General features: G+C 46.2%; 1 protein-coding gene across 1 annotated transcript in view; it reads right to left on the bottom strand.

Annotated features, from left to right (window-relative positions):
- Window positions 1–23167, bottom strand: part of svep1 (sushi, von Willebrand factor type A, EGF and pentraxin domain containing 1) — a 172263-nt gene that overhangs the window by 79905 nt on the left and 69191 nt on the right. The window contains exons 12-13 of the mRNA XM_085984230.1: window positions 22657–22720; window positions 11436–11609 (exon numbers count right to left, since the gene is read on the bottom strand). Of these exons, the coding sequence (XP_085840356.1) occupies window positions 11436–11609; window positions 22657–22720 (238 nt within the window). The remainder of the gene's footprint in view (window positions 1–11435; window positions 11610–22656; window positions 22721–23167) is intronic.

The following is a 23167-nucleotide window of genomic DNA, read 5'->3' on the forward strand; positions in this document are numbered from 1 at the left end:
TTATTTAAAAGTTAGTAAATTTTTAATTTCTCAAGCTAACTTAGTGTCACATGCTCTACGCCTTTAGTATTTCCAATTGCATTCAGCAAGAGTAAGTTAAACTTAAACAGAAAAGAAAGTCAAAAATCACTCTCCCATGCAGTCAGGAAGGTGTGAAGGGAAAGGAACAAACCACAAAAGGTCAGAGGCGACAAGGAAAGGAGAAGAAAGAAAATCGAGGGTGGAGCGAGCTGACTTGGTTAAGCTGGTGAAATGCTTTGCGGTTAGCATTGTCAAAGCTCAAAATGACTCATCACATTGATGAGGGCAATTTTCCAGTTCTTGCATTTGTCAGCCTAGATTTTGCAACATGCAATGTCATTGAAAGCATGACTCACTGTGATTGGGAAACATTCAACATTTAAAAACAGCCGAGAGCAGGAGAGGCTGATCTAAAAAGAGCGCCGAGAGCGGGAGAGGCGGATTTAAGCAGAGCGCCGAGAGTGGGAAAGACTGATTTAAACAGAGCCGAGAGCGGGAGAGGCTGATTTAAACAGAGCCGAGAGCGGGAAAGGCTGATTAAAACAGAGCCCAGAGCGGGAGGGGCTGATTTAAACAGAGCCGAGAGCGGGAGAGGCTGATTTAAACAGAGCCGAGAGCAGGAGAGGCTGATTTAAAGAGAGCCGAGAGCGGGAGAGGCTGATTTAAACAGAGCCGAGAGCGGGAGAGGCTGATTTAAACAGAGCCGAGAGCGGGAGAGGCTGATTTAAACAGAGCCGAGAGCGGGAGAGGCTGATTTAAAAAGAGACGAGAGCGGGAGAGGCTGATTTAAACAGAGCCGAGAGCGGGAGAGGCTGATTTAAACAGAGCCGAGAGCGGGAGAGGCTGATTTAAACAGAGCCGAGAGCGGGAGAGGCTGATTTAAACAGAGCCGAGAGCGGGAGAGGCTGATTTAAACAGAGCCGAGAGCGGGAGAAGCTGATTTAAACAGAGCCGAGAGCGAGAGAGGCTGATTTAAACAGAGCCGAGAGCAGGAAAGGCTGATTTAAACAGAGCCCAGAGCGAGAGAGGCTGATTTAAACAGAGCCGAGAGCGGGAGAGGCTGATTTAAACCGAGCCGAGAGCAGGAGAGGCTGATTTAAACAGAGCCGAGAGCGGGAGAGGCTGATTTAAACAGAGCCCAGAGCGGGAGAGGCTGATTTAAACAGAGCCGAGAGCGGGAGAGGCTGATTTAAACCGAGCCGAGAGCGGGAGAGGCTGATTTAAACAGAGCCGAGAGCGGGAGAGGCTGATTTAAACAGAGCCGAGAGCGGGAGAGGCTGATTTAAACAGAGCCGAGAGCGAGAGAGGCTGATTTAAACAGAGCCCAGAGCGAGAGAGGCTGATTTAAACAGAGCCGAGAGCGGGAGAGGCTGATTTAAACAGTGCCGAGAGCGGGAGAGGCTGATTTAAACAGAGCCGAGAGCGGGAGAGGCTGATTTAAACAGAGCCGAGAGCGGGAGAGGCTGATTTAAACCGAGCCGAGAGCGGGAGAGGCTGATTTAAACAGAGCCGAGAGCGACAGAGGCTGATTTAAACAGAGCTGAGAGCGGGAGAAGCTGATTTAAAAAGAGCCGAGAGCGAGAGAGGCTGATTTAAACAGAGCCGAGAGCGGGAGAGGCTGATTTAAAAAGAGCCGAGAGTGAGAGAGGCTGATTTAAACAGAGCTGAGAGCGGGAGAGGCTGATTTAAAAAGAGCCGAGAGCGGGAGAGGTTGATTTAAACAGAGCCGAGAGCGGGAGAGGCTGATTTAAAAAGAGCCCAGAGCGGGAGAGGCTGATTTAAAAAGAGCCCAGAGCGGGAGAGGCTGATTTAAACAGTGCCGAGAGCGGGAGAGGCTGATTTAAAAAGAGCCGAGAGCGGGAGAGGCTGATTTAAACAGAGCCGAGAGCGGGAGAGGCTGATTTAAACAGAGCCGAGAGCGGGAGAGGCTGATTTAAGCAGAGCGCCGAGAGCGAGAGAGGCTGATTTAAACAGAGGCGGGAGAGGCTGATTTAAACAGAGCGTCGAGAGCTAAGGAAGTTAAGGATGGCATCAAATTGTAGGAAAAGGCATACAATGTTGCAAAGATTAGTGGTAGGTCAGAGGATTGGAAAACTTTTAGAAACCAGCAATGGATGAGTAAAAAAATAATAAAGGGGGAGAAGATAGATTGAGAGAGTAAACTAGCAAAACATATAAAGTCAGACAGCAAGAGCGTCTACAAGTATATAAAAAGGGAGAGTAGCTAAAGTAAACGTTGGTCCCTTAGAGGATGAGACTGGGGAATTAATAATGGGAAACAGGGAAATGGCAGAGACTTTGAACAAATATTTTGTATCGGTCTTTTAAAAGAAGTAGCTGCAGAAAAAATGGATGCGTTGGTTGTAATCTACCAAAATTCCCTGTATTCTGGAGAGATCCCAGCGGATTGGAAAACCGCAAATATAACTCCCCTATTTAAGAAAGGAGGGAGACAGAAAGCAGGAAATTATATTCCAGTTTGCATAACATCTGTCATTGGGAAAATGCTGGAATCCATTATTAAGGAGGTAATAGCAGGACATTTAGAAAATCATAATACAATCAAGCAGAGTCAACGTGGTTTTATGAAAGGGAAATCGTGTTTGACAAATTTACCACAGTTCTTTCAGGATGTAACGAGCAGGGTGGATAAAGGGGAACCAGTAAATGTAGTGTATTTGGATTTCCAGGAGGCATTTGATAAGGTGCCACATAAAAGATTACTGCACAAGATAAGAGCTCACGGTGTTGGGGGTAATATACTAGATTGGATAGAGGATTGGCTAACTAACAGAAAACAGAGAGTAGGAATAAATGGGTCATTTTCAGGTTGACAAACAATAACTAGTCGGGTGCCACAGGGATCAGTGCTGTGGTCTCAACTATTTACAATCTATATTAATGACTTGGATGAAGGGACTAAGTGTGCTGTTGCCAAATTTGCTGATGATACAAAGATGGGTGGGAAAGCAAGTTGTGAGGAGTACACAGAGTCTGCAAAGGGATATAGATAGGTTAAGTGAGAGGGCAAAACATCAGCAGATGGAGTACAATGTGGGAAATGTGAGGTTATCCACTTTGGTAGGAAGAATAAAAAAGCAACATATTATTTAAATGGAGCGAGACTACAGAATGCTGCAGTACAGAGGGATTTGGGTGTCCTCATACATGAAACACGAAAGCCGCGATTTTGTGATCAGTGTCAGAATGGGTGCGGGACAGCTGGTCTCCAGGTTCTGGTCCCGCCCCCGGCTGCCTCCGCTCCACAGACGTGATTTTCCCTTGTTAAGCCCACCCCCACCTGTGGGCTTACCGACCAATTAACAGGAAGCAGGTCTGATGACGTCATTTGATGACTCATCATCTACCAGTTTCCTTATAGGGACCACGCACAATTTTATTTTGACAGTTGATTTCTCAGTGTTTGACAGCATTGAGGTGCTGAAAACACTGACAATCACTGCACAAAGATGAACTCTTGCACCCAGGATCTCCAATGACTCCCTCCATATGCTGGAATAGATGGCAGCTGCAGGTGAGGTGACAGAGCAATCTGTCACTGGTAAGAGAGGTTCTCCCAATGAGGTGGCACTGGACATATAGTTGGATTAAAAAACTTGTAAGCTAAAGAAATCTGTATATGTTTTAAAAATGCAGTAACCAACATTTTCTTTGCTCTGAAACTCACCATGTGCAACATAACATCCTTCACACCACTTCTGCAGCTGTCATCTTTTCGCAAACATCAGACCAGACTCACAACATGCCACACTTACCTGGCGTGGTGTCCGGAAGTTGGGAAACCTGTCCCAGAAGCAGGAAAATCCCAAAACAGGCTGAAAACTACTGACAAATACCTGTTAATAGGCAGGTAATTGCTTTTAACCCGCTTCCTGTCGCTAGGTGTCGGGTCCATTCGCAAAACGAGGACCCGACACTTGGGAAAGCTGTTTGGAGACGGGTTGCCGGCAGGTTTGGGACCCGCCGTCAATCAATAGCACTTTAACCTCCGACCCGTCTCTCTGAGCGCCGGCAAAATCATGGCCAAAAAGTTAACATGCAGGTGTAGCAAGTAATTAGGAAGGCAAATGGAATGTAGGCCTTTATTGCAAGGGGGAGGGAGTATAAAAGTAGGAAAGTCTTGCTACAACTGTACAGGGCGTTGATGAGACCACACCTAGAGTACTGCATACAGTTTTGGTCTCCTTATTTAAGGAAGGATATACTTGCATTGGAGGCAGTTCAGAGAAGGTTCACGAGGTTGATTCATAAGTTGAAGGGGTTGTCTTATGAGGAAAGGTTGAGCCTATACTCATTGGAGTTTAGAAGAACGAGAGGTGATCTTATTGAAACATATAAGATTCTGAGGGGGCTTGACAGGGTAGATGCAGAGAGGATGTTTCCCCTTGTGGAGGAACCTAGAACTAGGGGGCACAGTTTCAGGATAAGGGGTCGCCCATTTAAAACGGAGATGAGGAGGAATTTCTTCTCTGAGGGTCGTGAATCTGTGGAATTCTCTACCCCAGAGAGCTGTGGAGGCTGGGTATTTGAATAAATTCAAGGCTGAGATAGGGAGATATTTGAGCTACAGGGGAGTCAAGGGTTATGGGGAGCGGGCAGGAAAATGCAGTTGAGGCCAAGATCAGATCAGCCATGATGTTATCGAATGGCGGAGCAGGCTCGAGGGGCCGAATGGCCTACTCCTGCTCCTAGTTCTTATGTTCTTATGTAACTTTATGGTTAGTCAAGAATTCTTAGTGGTGCGATCGGATTTGCTATCCCAGTTTCCTTTGGGAACAGGTGCCTCCACCTCCACTATTCATCTGCCAAAATTGAAGTATATCTGCTCTGTCTGCGGGTGTATGGATACCAACAAGTGGGCACAGGGCACCTCTCGTGTGATCTGACCTGCATGGGCTCCCTCTTTTGGCCATCTTCTTCCACCCAATGACCAGAACTTTCCCATTGCCAAGCATGCGGGTATGGGGGTGGGTCGGAAGTAAAAATCCAGGAAATAGCGAGCACGTCGGGAACCAGCTCTCATCCCACCACCTTGCGCATTTAACTCGGGCGGCTTTGAAGGCGTAACACAGCAGAGGTGGGCGACCTCATTGAAATCATTAAATGCTTGTTGGGAGACCCTTAAGAGTGTTTTTAACAACAGCTTTTGACTTTAACTGCAGGAGCAGGGGATTCATGAAAGTCAGGTACCTCACCTGTGAAGGGGAGGTGAAAGCTCAGTGGCCATTGGCGAGTTCATTCATTGGCAGCTGGGAAAAGTACATAAATATTGCAACATTACACCTCATTACTTGCCTCATGGAAAGGCTCATTCTGACTCCATTTTGTCCACAGATTTGGGTGTCTGAAGTTAGCAGGTCATTTTTGAAATCTCGGAAGCCACTCTCACCACATTGCTACTCACTATCACAACATTGAGGGGTTGGCCCTCTCATCCCCTCAGAATTGGACCAAGATGAACCCCACCACTAGCAACACCAGTCACACCAGCAGCAGCAACCACAACAGCTGCCTTCTCCTCAACAACCTGATGTTCCACAGGAGAGAGGGGGTCACCACAGGGCTGGTAGAGATACGCCCAGCTCAGGGTATACAGGCAGAGGATGAGCTTCCTGGACATGACTGAGCAGCAGTGCTTCAGGAGGCTCAGGCTATGACACCAGGTCGTTGCAGACATTTGTAGCTTGCTGGAACAAGACCTGCTGCCCAGATGTCCTGGTGGACACTCCTTGCCAGTGGCTGTCAAAGTCACCACCACTCTCAACCTCCTCACCTCAGGCTCCTTCCAGGGATCTGCAGCAGACATTTGCAGGTTCTCGCAGTTGGCCGCCCATAGATGCATCACACAGTTTCCATGTTTCACAAGTCAGCTAATTATATCAACTTTGCCACTGATGAAGCCAGCGTTAATGAGCAGGCGCTCGGCTTTGCAGCTCTGGCTGACTTCCCACAGGTGCAGGACATCATCGACTGCACACATGTGGCCAGCAGGGCCCCCCATCATCACCCAGCGGGGTTTGTGAACCACAAGGGCTTCCACTCCCTCAATGTGCAGCTCGTCTGCAACCATAAAAAGATGTTCATGCATGTGTGCGCCAGATTCCCTGGCATCTGTCATGACTCTTTCATGCTGTGCCAGTCCGCCCTCCCTCAGCTCTTCGCACCTCCAAACACACTTACTGGCTCATGACACCCCGAGGAGGCCAAGTACTGAGGCTGAGGAGCATTATAATGAGAGCTACATCTCTACCAGATGTGTCATAGAACAAATAGGCATGCTGATGATGTGCTTCGGATGCCTTGACAGATCTGGAGAAGCCAACGGAGCAGCGAGGATTGGAGCTGCAGGAGGAGCAAGGCGCACAGTGCACAGCCTCTTCAGAGGAGGAGGAGGAACCTGAGATGCAGCTGGGTCCAGCAACGGTGCACATTGCTGCCCAGGAGGCCCAGGATGGCCTCATCATGGCCAGATTTACTTAACTTGCTCCAATGCAGCCCCATGGCTGCCACATGCTGTACTAAGTTCCCCCCACCCCCAAACAACACCATAAAGCATCCCTACAATGACCAAGCCATTCCTCTCACCCAAAGCCCCAATGCTCGAGGTTAAATAATGTCTCACCATTCACTGCAAGTGACAAAAAGCCATTTCCAAGGTTTGAGGCAAAAATGGACAAGACCCAAAAGTGGTGCAAAGTAAAATATTTATGTATGTCATCAAAATAACTGAAACTTAACATTTGTTGATACACCCATGTGCTTACCCTTGTGCATCTACTTTTGTGTCATTTTCCTTTTCCGAGTGCTTCTATGAGGTGCAATCCCTGTGGGTTCAGCAGAGGTAGTTGTAGGCTGCTCACTTCCCTGCTGCGACTGCGTGGACACTTTTGGCAGACATCCTCTGGGTTTTGGAGCCTGCGATGGCCCTGCCAAAGTCTGCTCCTCCTGCAACTGTGCAGGGGATGACTCGGCCATTGGGATCCAAGGAAGCATCTGAGGCTCTAACTGAGAGGGAGGCAATGGGGGAGAAGTGGGAGCACTTTGAGAAGAGCCCCCACCTCCATGTCCCCTCTCACCATCATCCCTCTTATGGGCCACCCGCACTTCCCTGCTAGCAAGGAGCTGGAGAGCACCTTGCTGCACAGCAATGGGGCGATGAAGGCCCAAGTCACGTATATATCCCTCCTACAGAGGATGTCTATGAGTGCCTGCCATCTGTTGTCCACAGCTAGCATGTGCTCATGTGACTGGCGCATTAGCTGCTCCATGCAGGTGGCCATCCTTTCCATGGAACAGCACATCGTCGCCATCGCCCGCAATATGGTGGTGCTCATGTTGGAGATGGACTCCTCCATTCTCTGCACAATTGCAGACATTATGGCTGCAAAAGCTGCCAGAGCCTCATACAAGTGTTGCTGTCCCACCAAGATCACCCTCTTTCTTGATGGTCCCCGAGGCACAGTGTCTACATGCAGCTCAGCAGAGCTTGGAGTGTCCTGCACCCTCTGGCGAGGAGTCTCCACTGCTGTCCCTGTCAACACCATCTGCTCTTGCTCCCTTGTGAATTCTGAGACACCAGGTGACAACTTTATTCTATGGTGCACAGGACCCACTGAGGTGTGCGTATCTGCGCTGGTGCTGGGTGTGCTTGGGTCTGGTGACGCTGCACCCTCGGAGGCTGGAGGCTCCTCTGAGGAGTTGTCTTCCTCCTGCCGCTGGACAGTGCGGGGGGGGTGGGGGGTGGTGTTGGCAGTTGCTGGACCTGTGGGAGAGTAAAGAGATGAATTAGAAGTGTTATAATAAGAATGTGTAATGTTACCATTGTGCACATGATCATATTTCCCTGGCTGCTGACATGAGTCACCATATGAGTGACTCTTGTATACCATGTGACTTTATGTGGCTTTATGAGATGTGATTCTGTCACCAGATTGTTGGGATATCCCCCTCTCTCTGTCTCCCACCGCCAGCCTCTCTCCAACTCCCAGGATCTCCAGAGCCCGTTTCTCTGCTGCTGTTAGTTGGGTGAAGACTGGAGGGCCTCCTTCGGTTCTCTGTCTCTCCCGTGTGTTCTGGGCTCTTTTCTCCTGCAAGGAGGGAAAGAAGAGAAGTTTGAGTGAGAGTGATGGAATGAGTGTGAGGAATGGATGGGTTACATCTGTAGGGGGTGACTATGAGGGAGTGGGGAGCCAATGCTAAGTGGCCTCCTTCTGTGGTGTTGCTTGCTATGATTGTATTAGGATAAGGGTGAGTGTCAGGGGTGGTTATTCAGATGGGGATGTGAGTATGTACATAGAGAGAGAGGGATGGGTGGATATGCAAGGTATGTCGGTGTGGGGAATGGTGTGCAGGCGTAGCCTTGCGAAGGCAGAGTGATGGGGATGTGTTGACAGGCACTTCAGGATGAGGGTGAGTGTGGTATTGCACTCACCTTTCCTGACCTCATGAGATCATTGAAGCGTTTCCTGCACTGGATCCAGGTTCTCCTGAACACATCCCTGCTGCTGACCTCCTCAGCTATATCCAGCCAGGCTCTTTTAATCTCTTTTGGAAATCTCCTTCGCCTATCAGCAGGGAAGAGGACCTCCCTGCGTGCTCTGACTGCCTCCTCCAGAGTATGCAGGGATGCATCTGAAAAGCGTGGTGCAGCCCTCTGCCTTTGATTATCCATCATTGCTACTTTATAACAATACTCAGGCCTTCGTATGTCAGGTTCCACACTCCTCTGGCAACCTTCAAATGAATTGAGTGCAAGGCTGCTTTAAATATCGGCGCTGCAAACGAGTCATTGATGATGTCATCAGACACGTATCATTTAATAGGGCCAGGAAATGTACATGAGTCTTTCAACAGGGCCATTAAGTTAAAGTCGCTCTGAACAACGAGCTGCTCAGAACATTGCGTTCCCAACCTGCTACACGACCCGCACACACAAAGTCTGGTTCCAAGGTAAAGATTCCAGCTTATGTTTCAGCTAGGGCATTTCCCAACCCTTTCTGGCTCCCATGTTAGCTGAGATTGTTAACGGTTCTCCCTCCTCAGGTACTGTCCCCCTCTCCTTCAAATCTGCCATCATCACCCCTCTCAAAAAAACAACCCTTGACCCCTCCATCCTTGCAAACTACCGCCCCATCTCCAACCTCCCTTTCCTCTCCAAAGTCCATGAGCGTGTTGTCGCCTCCCAAATCTATGCCCATCTTTCCCGGAACTCCATGTTTGAATCCCTCCAATCAGGTTTCCGCCCCTGCCACAGTACCGAAACGGCTCTCATCAAAGTCACAAATGACATCCTTTGTGACTGTGACAAAGGTAAACTATCCCTCCTCGTCCTTCTTGACCTGTCTACAGCCTCTGACACGGTTGACCACTCCATCCTTCTCCAATGCTTCTCACTGTCGTCCAGCTGGGTGGGACTGCACTCGCCTGGTTCCATTCTTATCTACCTAATCGTAACAAGAGAATCACCTGCAACAGTATCTCTTCCCGCTCCAGCATCGTTACCTCTGGTGTCCCCCAAGGATCTATCCTTGGTTCCCTCCTATTTCTCATCTACATGCTGCCCCTTGGCGACATCATCTGAAAGCACAGCATCAATTTCCACATGTACACTGACGACGCCCAGCTCTACCTCACTACCATTTCTCTCGACCCCTCCACGGTCTCTAAATTGTCAGTCTGCTTGTACAACATCCAGTAATGGATGAGCAGAAATTTTCTCCAATTAAATATTGGGAAGACCAAAGCCATTGTCTTCGGTCCCTGCCACAAACTCCATTCCCGAGCCATCGACTCCATCCCCCTCCCTAGCATCTGTCTGAGGCTGAACCAGACTGTTCGCAACCTTGGTATTATATTTGACCCTGAAATGAGCTTCCAACCACATATCCGCACCATCACTAAGACTGCCTACTTCCACCTCCATAACATCACCCATCTCCGTCCCTGCCTCAGCTCATCCGCTGTTGAAACCCTCATCCATGCCTTTGTTACCCCTAGACTTGGCTATTCCAACTCCTGGCTGGCCTCCCAAGTCCCATTCACCCATCACCCCTGTGTTCGCTGACCTACATTGGCTCCTGGTTAAGCAATGCCTCGATTTCAAAATTCTCAACCTTGTTTTCAAATCCCTCCATGGCCTCGCCCCTCCCTATCTCTGTAATCTCCTTCAGCCCCACAACCCCCCGAGATATCTGCGCTCCTCTAATTCTGCCCTCTTGAGCATCCCTGATTATAATCGTTACACCATTGGTGGCCATGCCTTCAGCTGCAAAGACCCTAAGCTCTGGAATTCCCTCCCTAAACCTCTCTGCCTCTCTACCTCTCTTTCCTCCTTTAAGACGCTCCTTATAACCTAACTCTTCTGCCCTAACTTCTTATGTGGCTCGGTGTCAAATTTTTGCCTTATACACTCCTGTGAAGGACCTTGGGACGTTTTACTACGTTAAAGGCGCTATATAAATACAAGTTGTTGTTGTTGTTTGGTGGCAGGAATGGGACTGGCGCAAAAATAATGAAACAAATTGGTACAAAGGCTCATAAGGACCCAATGTGATAGTGAAAAAAAACAGAATCATGAAATGGCTGAAATACACTTACTTTAACATTATTGTGACCCTTTAAATGAAGTTCCATCTACTTACCAGTCCCTGGGAATAACGGGGATGGACAATTTACATGGCCACATTTAAGAATGGACATCGTGCACACCAGAAACTTGGGAAACGGTGTGCAGGATTTTGCCATCCTCTAAATTAATATTTAAATGAACTCCAGCCTATTTTAGGCAGGTGCTTCCTGTACAGAGCTTCCCCGCCCCGGCTCAGTATATGAGGGAACAGTAGCATAGTGGTTATGTTACTGGACTAATAATCACGAAACCCAGACTTAATGATCTGAGCTAGACCGGAGTTCAAATCCCACCACAGCAGTGTGGGTAATTTAAATTCAGTTAATCAGCTAGTATTAGTAATGATGACTATGTAACTACTGGATAGTTGTAAAAACCCATCTGGTTCACTAATAGCACACCACACAGACTACAGTGGTTCAAAAAGGTACCACCACCTTCTCAAGGGCAATTAGGGATGGGCAATAAATGCCAGCCTTACCTGTGACACCCACATCCTGTGAATGAATAAAAAAAGTGTACTGCAATCAGGTGTAGTGCATCTAATCAACTGACTTACACCCTTGGGTGGGTGGGTGGACACAATCTAGGCTATCAAGCTTTTTTTAGGATGAAGTATGTGCTTTGTCTCACTTTACGTGAGTTCATCAAACCCTGGCAAGCTGCTGTATATACAATAGCGCGTCACTGCGCAGGTGAGTTCAATTAGGCATGCTACCTCGAGGGTAGGTAAGAAGGAGTTGAAGAATTTTTGTGTGCTAGTTACCCTCACAGCGAGGAAGAGGTTGGCTCCATGTTCTATTAGCAAGGCAGGTGATGTTCTGAGGCCCAGTGAGACGGTAACCAAAGTTACAAACAAAGCTGACATTACTCATGTACGAATCCTCAGTTCCAATAGACACTGCATTATCCACCAATGGATGTGGCTCACATATGATTCCTAAGATAAAAAACAAAATCCTGCTATTAGCAGGTCACATACAAAACATAAAGAAAGGAAGACTTACATTTATGCAGCACCTATCATAACTTCAGGATGTCCCCAAGTACTTTATAGACAATAAAGTACTTTTGAAGTGTAGTCACTGTTGTAATGTAGGAACTATGACAGCCAATTTGCGCACAGCAAGATCTCACAAACAGCAATAAGATAAATGACCAGATAATCTGTTTTTTTAAGTGATGTTGGTTGAGGGATAAGTATTGGCCAGAACATCATGTAGAACTCCCCTGCTCTTCTTCGAAATAGTGCCAAGGGATCTTTTATGTCCACCTGAAAGGGCAGACGGGGCTTTGGTTTAACGTCTCATTCCCTCAGTACTGCACTGGAGTGTCAGCCTGGATTTTGTGCTCAAGTCTCTGGAGTGGGACTTTGAACCCACAACCTTCTGACTCAGAGGCAAGAGTGCTACCAACTGAGTCACTGCTAACATGACTACGGCGGTAACTGATTGTGATATATTAAAGATTAATTTCAAATAAAAAACATGAAGTGCATCCGTCTTGAGTATAATATTTTTGTGACAAGTTGTACACTCAAGTTTTCTGTTCAGTGTAGGTTCGTGTCGGAGTATTCTACTTTTCCTTCAGTAGAGGCACGGAAACAATCCCACTGCATGGAAAAGCTGATTAGCTCCCTTTCATTTGCTCTTCAATCTGCACAGCCAGCCCAGCACACATTTAGAGGCAAGTTGAGACTTATAACACCAACCAGCAGGTTCCCAGTCTTGTCACCAGTTGCACCTAACCTGACCTTTCCAATCTGATCGCTGAACCTCCTCCTCTCTCACAATCCTTGCCCCTTAACTGCAATCTGCTCTCCCATCTCCTACTGGCCATCTTGCTCACTCTTGGGCCTCTGCTGTACATCCCACAGGCAAAGCAACAAAAGATGTACGAGTAATTATCTGACACAGAGGCAATGGCATTACTCTGCACTGGTGAGTTCAATTAATCCTGTTATCATAGAATCATACAGCACAGAAGGAGGCCATTTGGCCCATCGTGCCTGTGCCGGCTCTTTAACTGGACTGTTCATGGAATTCACAATCATTAACAGACTAAGCCTCAATGTCTGCCAATGAACATCTCCACTGATATAAAAAAAATCAATAAGGTTATACATTATACAGAACATAGACTGCTATGTCTTCCAAGGTTGTAGAGTTAGGTTTGGGGGCGGAGCGATTTAGGGTTGAGGTTAGGGCTGTCACGGTGAAACAAATTGTGATATCACCTCAACCCCTCAATATGTTATAGCCTTGGAACTGAAGGCGCATTATCACAGCTTTTAAATTAGTGCAAACACTAGCTATTAGAAATTAATGTACTGGCTATCAAAAATTAATTAACTCAATATTGCCTACCATTTCCTGTACTTCATGCACAGACTTAAGACCATAAATGATGCAACATTGAAATGTATTAGTTATCCAATGTGGCGATGTATATCAGTAACACATTGATTTTGGTTTAAAGTCCACGCTCACTGCCAGTGAAATCCAAGTACTCACTAACTCGGAGGGCTGCAATTAATTCCAATTCAGCAGGAAGCAGATTTGTCTCTCTCTGTTTATCTTCACTTTGGATGAGATGTTAAACCAAGGTACTGTCTGCCGCTCTGCCTGGTCTGTTGGCTCAGATGGATTTTAAAGAGCGCACGCACTAGTGGAAGCATTCTCCTGTCATCCTGGTCAGCATACCTGCCTCAATCAGCACCACCAAAAAACAGATTAACTGGATATTTATCTCATCGCTGTGTGTGGGTATTGTAGTATTCAGAATAGTCGGAATGCTCATCTGCATAACAGGTGACTGCCCTCCAAAAGTGATTCAGTGTGTGAAGCACTTTGCAACATTCAGACAGATGTGAAAAGGCACAATTTCATTTAAGCAAGTCAAGTTTTTCCTTATCTGACAACTGCTAAAAATATTTGGCGCCTCAGTGCCTCTGTTGCTGAGTCAAGATTATATCCTCGAAAACGGAGTGCTATTATTTATGCATTTGTTACCTCTAGTCTCGACTATTCCCATGCTCTCCTGGCCGGCCTCCCATCTTCTACCTGTGCTCGCTGACCTACATTGGCTTCCGGTCCAGCAACACCTTAATTTAAAAATTCTCATCCTTGTTTTCAAATCCCTCAATGGCCTCGCCCCTCCATATCTCTGTAACCTCCTCCAGCCCTACAACCCTCAGATCTCTGCATGACTCCAATTCTAGCTTCTTGCGCCTCCCCTATTTTCTTCCCTCCACCATTGGTGGCCCTGCTTTCAGCTGGCTATGCCCCAAGTTTGGGAATTCCCTCCCTAAGCCTCTCCACCTCTACATCTCTCTCACCTACCTCTTTGACCAAGCTTTTGGTCACCTGTCCTAATATCTCCTTATGTGGCTCGGTGTCAAACTTTGTTTGATAACGCTCCTGTGAAGCGCCTTGGGACATTTCACTATGTTAAAGGTGCTATATGAATGCAACTTGTTATTGTTGTTGAAAGGCAGTGCCTTTCTGAATCCACTCCATTGCTGGAATGCCCCATGTCAACACATCTGGACTCCCCAGGATTACTTCAGGGGCCATTTGATCAGTTTCCAGTTTGAATGTTGCACATTTTCCAATCGGCCAATTTGAGATTGGGCAAAATATTGATCACATAAAGAGAGAAATTCTTATTTTTTATGGGTGTAGTGGAGTTCCCTACTTATGTAGATGGATTTCATTTTATACATTTTCATCCAATGTGTGACTACTATCTGGCATGACTCCCTTAGGCTGAGCTGTTCAGCAGTCTCGCACCCACTTCTACTCCATTCAGGATTAGCGCCAATCATAATTCTCCAGTTGTGACTGCCGGCCAATTCTAGAGAAATAACAAGACAGCTGCTGATGTCACTGCTTGACATTCCCCACACCTCAATGTCAAGCATGTTTTATGAACATCAGAACATTGATTCCTGGGATGAGAGGGTTGTCCTATAAGGAAAAATTGAGTAGAATGGGCCTATATTCTCTGGAGTTTAGAAGAATGAGAGGTGATCTTATTTAAATGTATAAAATTCTTAAAGGGCTTGACAGGGTAGATGCTGAGGGGCTGTTTCCCCTGGCTGGAGAGTCTAGAACTATGGGGCATAGTCTCAGGATAAGGGTTTGGCCATTTAGGATTGAGATGAGGAGGAATTTCTTCACTCAGAGGGTTGTGAATCTTTGGAATTTTCTACCCCAAAGGGTTGTGGATGCTGGGTCGTTGAGTATATTCAAGGCTGCGAGCAATAGATTTTTGGACTCTAAGGGAATCAAGGGATATGGGGATAGGGCAGGAAAGTGGAGTTGAGGTAGAAGATCAGCCATGATCTTATTGAATGGTGGAGCACGCTCGAAGGACCAAATGGCCTCCTCCTGCTCCTATTTCTTATGTTCTTATGCAGGCTTTGATTGCTTTAGCCGCTGTGCCACTATAAGAGGATTGGTCGGAATTCTTTGCAACAAAAGGCATGCAAGAGGACAGCCCTTGTGTGCCAGATCTACTGAAATGAGGAGGAATTTCTTCACCCAGAGAGTGGTGAACCTGTGGAATTCTCTGCCACAGCGGGCGGTGGAGGCCAGTTCATTAAATATATTCAAGAAAGAGTTGGATATATTTCTTGAGGCTAAAGGGATCAAGAGATATGGGGAGAAGGCAGGGACAGGGTACTGAAATTGGATGATCAGCCATGTTCTCATTGAATGGCGGAGCAGGCTCGAAGGGCCGAATGGCCTACTCCTGCTCCTATCTTCTATGTTTCTATGTTTCTAATGAATCACATTACTTCATGAGTCAGTCATGGCTCAGTGGGTAGCACTCTCGCCTCTGAGCTAGAAGGTCATGGGTTCCAGTTCCAGATACTTGAGCACAAAAATCCAAGCTGACACTTCTAGTGCCGCACTGAGGGAGTGCTGAACTGTTGGAGGTGCCGCCTTTTGGATGAGACATTAAACTGAGGTCCCGTCTGCCTCTCAGGTGGGCTTAAAAGATCCCGTGACACTATTTTGAAAGGGAGTTCTCCTGGGCAAGAGTGTCCAAAGAAAATGTTAAAAGTACAACATTTTTTAATGCCCCTATGATTTTTCTCCCAAGTGTTGCACGGAGCAGTGTCCAGGAGATTGATCTTTAGTTCCTGGAGACTCCAGGACAATCCTGGAGGGTTGGTAACTCTGGAGATGATGGTAGTGAACTTCAGCAGGAAGATAGTGAGCAATATACAATGATGGTAAAGTTGCAAAATCTGGACTATGGGTGTCTCACATTCTACTTTACTTCCTGACTGTTCAGTGCAATGAGTGAGATATGAATTGCATTTCCTTGTTTTCATCACGATGTATTCTGATTTTAGCACAACTCTGGTGTGTAATTACAACTAAAATGATGACATTTTGCTACAAATGTTGCTTTTTTCCAAACTTAATTTTTGTGGTTTATAGTTTCTAGGGTCTCCGTTGTGTAGCGGGAAGTGCTAGTAAACAAGGGCCCTTGAGCATATCATTTAATTGTAGTGTAATTAGTGCTATCGATTTGAGTTAATTTAATTTGAATTAAATAAACGGTAAGTCATGGCAGCACAGCTTGGCCCCATGGCATGCTCCTCCTGCACTATGTGGGAAATCAGGGACACTTCCCGTGTCCTTGATGACCATGTGTGTAGGAAGAGTATCCAGCTGCAGCTACTGGCAGACCACATTGTGGTGCTGGAGCTGCGAATGGATACATACTGGAGCATTCGCAATGCTGAGGACATCGTGGATAGCACGTTTAGGGAGTTGGTCACACCGCAGCTAAAGGTTGGACAGGCAGGAAGTGAATGGGTGACCGCCAGGCAGAGTAGTAGGCGCAGGCAAGTAGTGCAGGGGTCCCCTGTGGCCATCCCCCTCAGACAGATATACCACTTTGGATATTGTTGAGGGTGATGGCTTACCGGGGGAAGGCAGCAGTAGCCAACTTCCTGGCACCATGGGTGGTTCTGCTGCACAGGACAGGAGGAAAAAGAGCGGGAGAGCTATAGTGATAGGGGATTCTATTGTAAGGGGAATAGATAGGCGTTTCTGCGGCTGCAAACGAGACTCCAGGATGGTATGTTGCCTCCCTGGTGCAAGGGTCAAGGATGTCTCGGAGCGGCTGCAGGGCATTCTGGAGGGGGAGGGTGAACAGCTGTCAAGGTGTATATAGGTATCAACAATATAGGTAAAAAACAGGATGAGGTCCTAAAAGCTGAATATAGGGAGTTAGGAGGTAAATTAAAAAATAGGACCTCAAAGGCAGCAACCTGAGGATTGCTACCAGTGCCATGTGCTAGTCAGAGTAGAAATAGAAGGATATTTCAGATGAATATGTGGCTAGAGGAATGGTGCAAGGGGGAGGGATTCAAATTCCTGGGACATTGGAACTGGTTCTGGGGGAGGTGGGACCAGGACAAACTGGACGGTTTGCACCTGGGCAGGACCGGGACCGATGTCCTAGGGGGAGTGTTTGCTACTGCTGTTGGGGAGGGTTTCAACTAAAATGGCATGGGGTTGGGAACCTGTGCAGGGAGACAGAGGAAAGGGAAGCAAGGATAGAAGCAAAAGACAGGAAGGAGAAAAGCAAAAGTGGAAGGCAGAGAAATCAAGTGTGTAAATCAAACAGGGCCACAGTAAATAATAATTCTAAAAGGACTAAGAGTGTTAAAAAACAAGCTTGAAGGCTTTGTGTCTTAATGCAAGGAGCATTCGTAATAAGGTGGATGAATTAGCTTTGCAAATAGATGTAAACAGATAGGATATAATTGGGATTATGGAGACATCGCTCCAGGGTGACCAAGGCTGGGAACTCAACATCCAGGCATATTCAATATTCAGGAAGGACAGGCAAAAAGGAAAAGGAGGTGGGGTATCATTGCTGGTTAAAGAGGAGATTAACACAATAGTAAGGAAGGATATTAGCTCTGATGATGTGGAATCTGTATGGGTAGAGCTGAGAAATACCAAGGGGCAGAAAATGTTAGTGGGAGTTGTATACAGACCCCCAAACAGTAATGCTGAGGTTGGGGATGGCAGTAAATGGAAAATTAAAGATGCGTGCAATAAGGGCGCAGCAGTTATCATTGGTGACTTTAATCTACATATAGATTGGGCTAACCAAATTAGTAACAAGACTGTGGAGGAGGAATTCCTAGAGTGTATACGGGATGGTTTCCTGGACCAATATGTCGAGGAACCAACTGGAGATCAGGCCATCTTAGACTGGGCGTCATGTAATGAAAAAGGATTGATTAGCAATCTTGTTGTGCGAGGCCCCTTGGGGAGGAGTGATCATAATATGACAGAATTCTTCATTAGGATGGAGAGTGAAGTAGTTGACTCAGAGACTAGGGTCCTGAATTTAAATAAAGAAACTACGATGGTATGAGGCGCGAGTTGGCTAGGATGGATTGGGGAACGTTACTTAAACGGTTGATGGTGGATAGGCAATGGCAAACACTTAAAGATTGCATGGATGAACTACAGAATTTGTTCATCCCTGTCTGGCATAAAAATAAAACAAAAAAGGTGGCGCAACCATGGCTAACAAGGAAAATTAGGGATAGCATAAGATTCAAGGAGAGGACATATAAATTGGCCAGAAAAAGCAGCAAACTTGAGGATTGGGAGCAGTTTAGGATTCAGCAAAGGAGGACAAAAGGATTAATTAAGAGGGGGGAAATAGAGTATGAGAGTAAGCTTTCAGGGAACATAAAAAGTGACTGTAAAAGCTTCTATAGATATATGAAGAGAAAAAGATTGGTGAAGTCAAGTGTAGGTCCCTTGCAGTCAGAATCAGGGAAATTTATAATGGGGAACAAAGAAATGGCTGACAAATTAAATACATACTTTGGTTCTCTCTTCACAAAGGAGGACACAAATAACCTCCCAGAGATGTCGGGGAACATAGGGTCTAATGAGAGGGAGGAACTGAATGAAATCAGTATTTGTAGGGAAATGGTGTTAGGGAAATTGACGGGATTGAAGGCCGATAAATCCCCAGGGCCTGACAATCTACATCCTAGGGTACTTAAGGAAGTGGCCCTGGAAATAGTAGATGCATTGCTTGTCATCTTCCAAAATTCTATAGATTCTGGAACAGTTCCCATGGATTGGAGGGTAGCTAATGTTACCCCACTATTTAAAAAAGGTGGTAGAGAGAAAATGGGGAATTACAGACCAGTAAGCCTGACATCGGTAGTGGGGAAAATGCTAGAGTCCATTATAAAATATGTAATAGCAGAGCACCTGGAAAACAGTGACAGGATCGGACAAAGTCAACATGGATTTAAAAAAGATAAATCGTGCTTGACTAATCTACTGGAATTTTTTGAGGATGTAACTGGTAGAATAGATAAGGGAGAACCAGTGGATGTGGTGTATTTGGACTTTCAGAAGGCTTTCGATAAGGTCCCACATAAGAGATTAGCATGCAAAGTTAAAGCGCATGAGATTGGGGGTAAGGTACTGACTTGGAAAGAAAACTGGTTGGCAGACAGGAAGCAAAGAGTTGGAATAAACAGGTCTTTTTCAAATGGCAGGCAGTGACTAGTGGGGTACTGCAGGGATCGGTGCAAGGACCCCAGCTATTCACAATATATATTAATGATCTAGACGAGGGAACTAGATATAATATCTCCAAGTTTGCAGACGACACAAAGTTGGGTGGCCGTGTGTGCTGCGAGGAGGATGCAGAGAAACTCCAGTATGATTTGGACAGGTTGGGTGATTGGGCAGATGCATGGCAGATGCAGTATAATGTTATCCACTTTGGTGGCAAAAACAGGAAGGCAGATTATTATCTGAATGGCAATAGATTGGGAGGTGGGGAAGTGCAACGAGACCTGGGCGTCCTTGTGCACCAGTCGCTGAAGGTAGGCATGCAGGTGCAGCAGGCAGTTAAGAAGGCAAATGGTATGTTGGCCTTCATAGCGAGAGGATTCGAGTACAGGAGCAAGGATGTGTTGCTGCAGTTGTACAGGGCCTTGGTGAAACCACACCTTGAGTGCAGTTTTGGTCGCCTTATCTGAGGAAGGATGTTCTTGCTATGGAGGGAGTGTAGCGAAGATTCACCAGACTGATACCTGGGATGGCAAGAATGACGTATGAGGAGAGATTGGGTCGATTGGGCTTATACTCGCTGGAGTTTAGAAGAATGAGAGGGGATCTCATTGAAACTTATAAAATTCTAACAGGACTAGACAGACTAGATGCAGGAAGGATGTTCCCGATGGCGGGGGAGTCCAGAACCAGGGGTCACAGACTAAAGATAAGGGGTAAGCCATTTAGGACAGAGATGAAGAGGAATTTCTTCACCCAGAGGTGAAGAGGAATTTCTTCACCCAGAGAGTGGTGAACCTGTGGAATTCTCTACCACAAAAGGCAGTTGAGGCCAATTCATTAAATATATTCAAGAAGGAGTTAGATATATTTCTTAAGCTAAAGCGATCAAGGGATATGGGGATAAAGCAGAGACAGGGTACTGAATTTGGATGATCAGCCATGATCTCATTGAATGGCGGAGCAGGCTCGAGGGGCCGAATGGCCTACTCCTGCTCCTATTTTCTATGTTTCTATGAATTTTATTCATGTCGGGATTGCAGAGTGACCTCTGGGAATGAAATGGATTTTTTTTATAATGTCATCCATTCTTAATTGTGGAAATATTTCATTGCCACTATATTTGGGATAAATATATCTCACCATAAATATACTGTTGTGGCAGAACCACTGAATGACTCTGGCTAACTGTCTATAATTCTCTTTAACGATGTTCTAACACCAGCCTAAACCTGTACCATTGTGTTAGGCATTACTGTGTTTTGTATATAGAGTTTGCATATACGGGGCGTGGCCCCTTTAAGAGCGCAGGAAAACGCGGGTAAACGCGATGACGTCACGTCACAAACCATGGGGCTGCCCAGGCAGCCCTCGTGGCATCTCCATTGAGTAAAGACCTGTTTAATTGTTCTCTTGTGTTGATCTCCGTTATTCGTAGGAATTCGTTAATTCCTACACTGTATAATTAAAATTGATTGATTCAGAATATTAGTTGTCTATCCTTTGCTGGTTGGAAATGACGCTCCTGAGCGACTGGACTCGGTCATTTTAATTTGTCAATCAACCGCTGAAGTGAATTGTAAGGATATACATATTTTTCTGGGGGGTGGGGGAGCTGGTAATCAGACTTGCGAAGATATGCCTGTAATTTCCTCGGAGGTGCTCCTGTTCCGACACCGTAACTTCGACATAAGTGCAACGGAATCCTCATTTACATGCAGCAGCAGGGTTTCCGCCGCAGTTCTGCTGAAGTTATATATAACATAAGAACATAAGAAATAGGAGCAGGAATAGGGCCACCCAGCTCTTTGAGCCTGCTCCGCCATTCAATAAGACCATAGAATCATAGAATAGTACAGCACAGGAGGTCATTCGGCCCATCGAGTCTGTGCGGCTCTTTCGAAGAGCAATCCAGTTAGCCCCACTCCTCGGCTCTTTCTCCATATCTTTGCAATTTTTTCTCCTTCAAGTATTTATCGAATTCCCTTTTGAAGGCTACTATTGAATGTACAGGAAACTTTGTGCTATCCGGCACCCACGGGACCGAGCTGCTGCCGTTGCCTAAAAAGTGCCGTACTCTCCAGAGTTAATGTTGAGAGATAGGGAGATTCTTATCTCCGTATTTGACAACAAACACTGTTGCTTAGCAACAGCTTCTAAACACTCGGGTGTGGCCCTAAAGCTCTGTAGCTGAAGCTGTTGCTATAGCTACAGACCTTGCACAGCTTGACTGTTCAAACAAAGCAAAAAAAACAAACCAAAAGAATAAAAAACGGCTGCTGATTTTTGCCGGTGGCTCCAGATTGCCGGATAGCTCACCTCCGGATAGCACAAAGTTTCCTGTATCCACCCCCTATCAGGCAGTGCATTCCAAATCCTAACTACACGTCGTGTAAAAATGTTTTTCATGTCGCCTCTGGTTCTTTTGCCAATCACCTTTAATCTGTACCCTCTGGTTATCGACCTTTCAGCCATTGGAAACAGTTTCTCTTTATTTACCCTATCTAAACCCTTCATGATTTTGAACACCTCTATCAAATCTCCTCTTAGCCTTCTCTGCTCAAAGGAGAACAACCCCAGCTTCTCCAGTCTATCCTCGTAACTGTAATCCCTCATCCTTGGAACCATTCTCGTAAATCTCTTCTGTACCCTCTCCAAAGCCTTCACGTCCTTCCTAAAGTGTGGTGCCCAGAATTGGACACAATACTCCAGCTGGGGCCGAACTAGTGTTTTCTATAGGTTTAGCATAACTTCCTGGCTTTTGTACTGTAAGCTTCTATTTATAAAGCCCAGGATCCCATATACTTTATGAACTGCTTTGTTAACCTGTCCTACCCTCTTCAAAGATTTGTGCACAAGCACCCCCAGGTCTCTCTGTTCAAGCACCCCTTTAAAATTGTACCATTTAGTATGCATGATCTCTCCTCATTCTTCCCACCAAACGGTATCACCTCACACCTCTCTGCGTTGAATTTCATGGCTGATCATCGACCTCAACTCCACTTTCCTGCCCTATCCCCATATCCCTCGATTCCCTTAGTGCCCAAAAATCTATCAATTCCTGTCTTGAATATACTCAATGATTGAGCACCCACAGCCCTCTGGGGTAGAGAATGCTAAAGATTCACAACCCTCTGAATGAAGAAATGTCTCCTCATCTCAGTCCTAAATGGCCGACCCCTTATCCTGAGTCTATAACCCCTTGTTCTAGGCTCTCCAGCCAGGGGGAAAAGCCTCTCAGCATTTAAATGCCGATTATATATCTTTACAATTCACTTCAGTCGATTGACAAATTAAAATAATCGACTCCGCTCAATCAGAATCAAAATTTCCAGCCAGCAACGGATAAACAACTAATATCCTGAGTCCTGAATCAATCGATTCCTGGCTGAAATGACTTACTCCTACAGGATGCTTCCGTTCCGTTCCACGCCCCATCCTCTTGGCAGAATCTCTCTGTATTGCCCTGTAACAGAAATAAATAGCAATAACTGAAGAGCAGAGTGACCCAGAAGCAGCATTCTGCACCTACCGAAGACGGTTAGTAAAATTCCAGTTTTATGTTACAGTCGAATGGCAGTGCGCTCCAATATATCTGACCCATTGGCCCGTGTGATCTCCTGGACTGGTTTGATCGCCTGAGGGGGTCAGAGAGGAATTTTCCAGAGTATTTTTCCCTCATCATGGAATTCCCTCACTAAACCTCTCCACCTCTCTACCTCTCTCTCCTCCTTTAAGATGCTCGTTAAAACCCAACTCTTTGATCAAGTTTTTGGTCACCTGTCCTAATATCTCCTTATGGAGTTCGGTGTCAAATTTTGTTTGATAATCGCTCCAGTGAAGCACCTTGGGACATTTTACTGTGTTAAAGGCGCTATATAAATGCAAGTTGTTGTTGTTACTGGCCTTTTTA

This window comes from Somniosus microcephalus, chromosome 1, assembly GCF_052327205.1.
Source record: "Somniosus microcephalus isolate GS21.2 chromosome 1, FLI_Smic_1.0, whole genome shotgun sequence".
In the NCBI taxonomy this organism is placed as follows: Eukaryota; Metazoa; Chordata; class Chondrichthyes; order Squaliformes; family Somniosidae; genus Somniosus; species Somniosus microcephalus.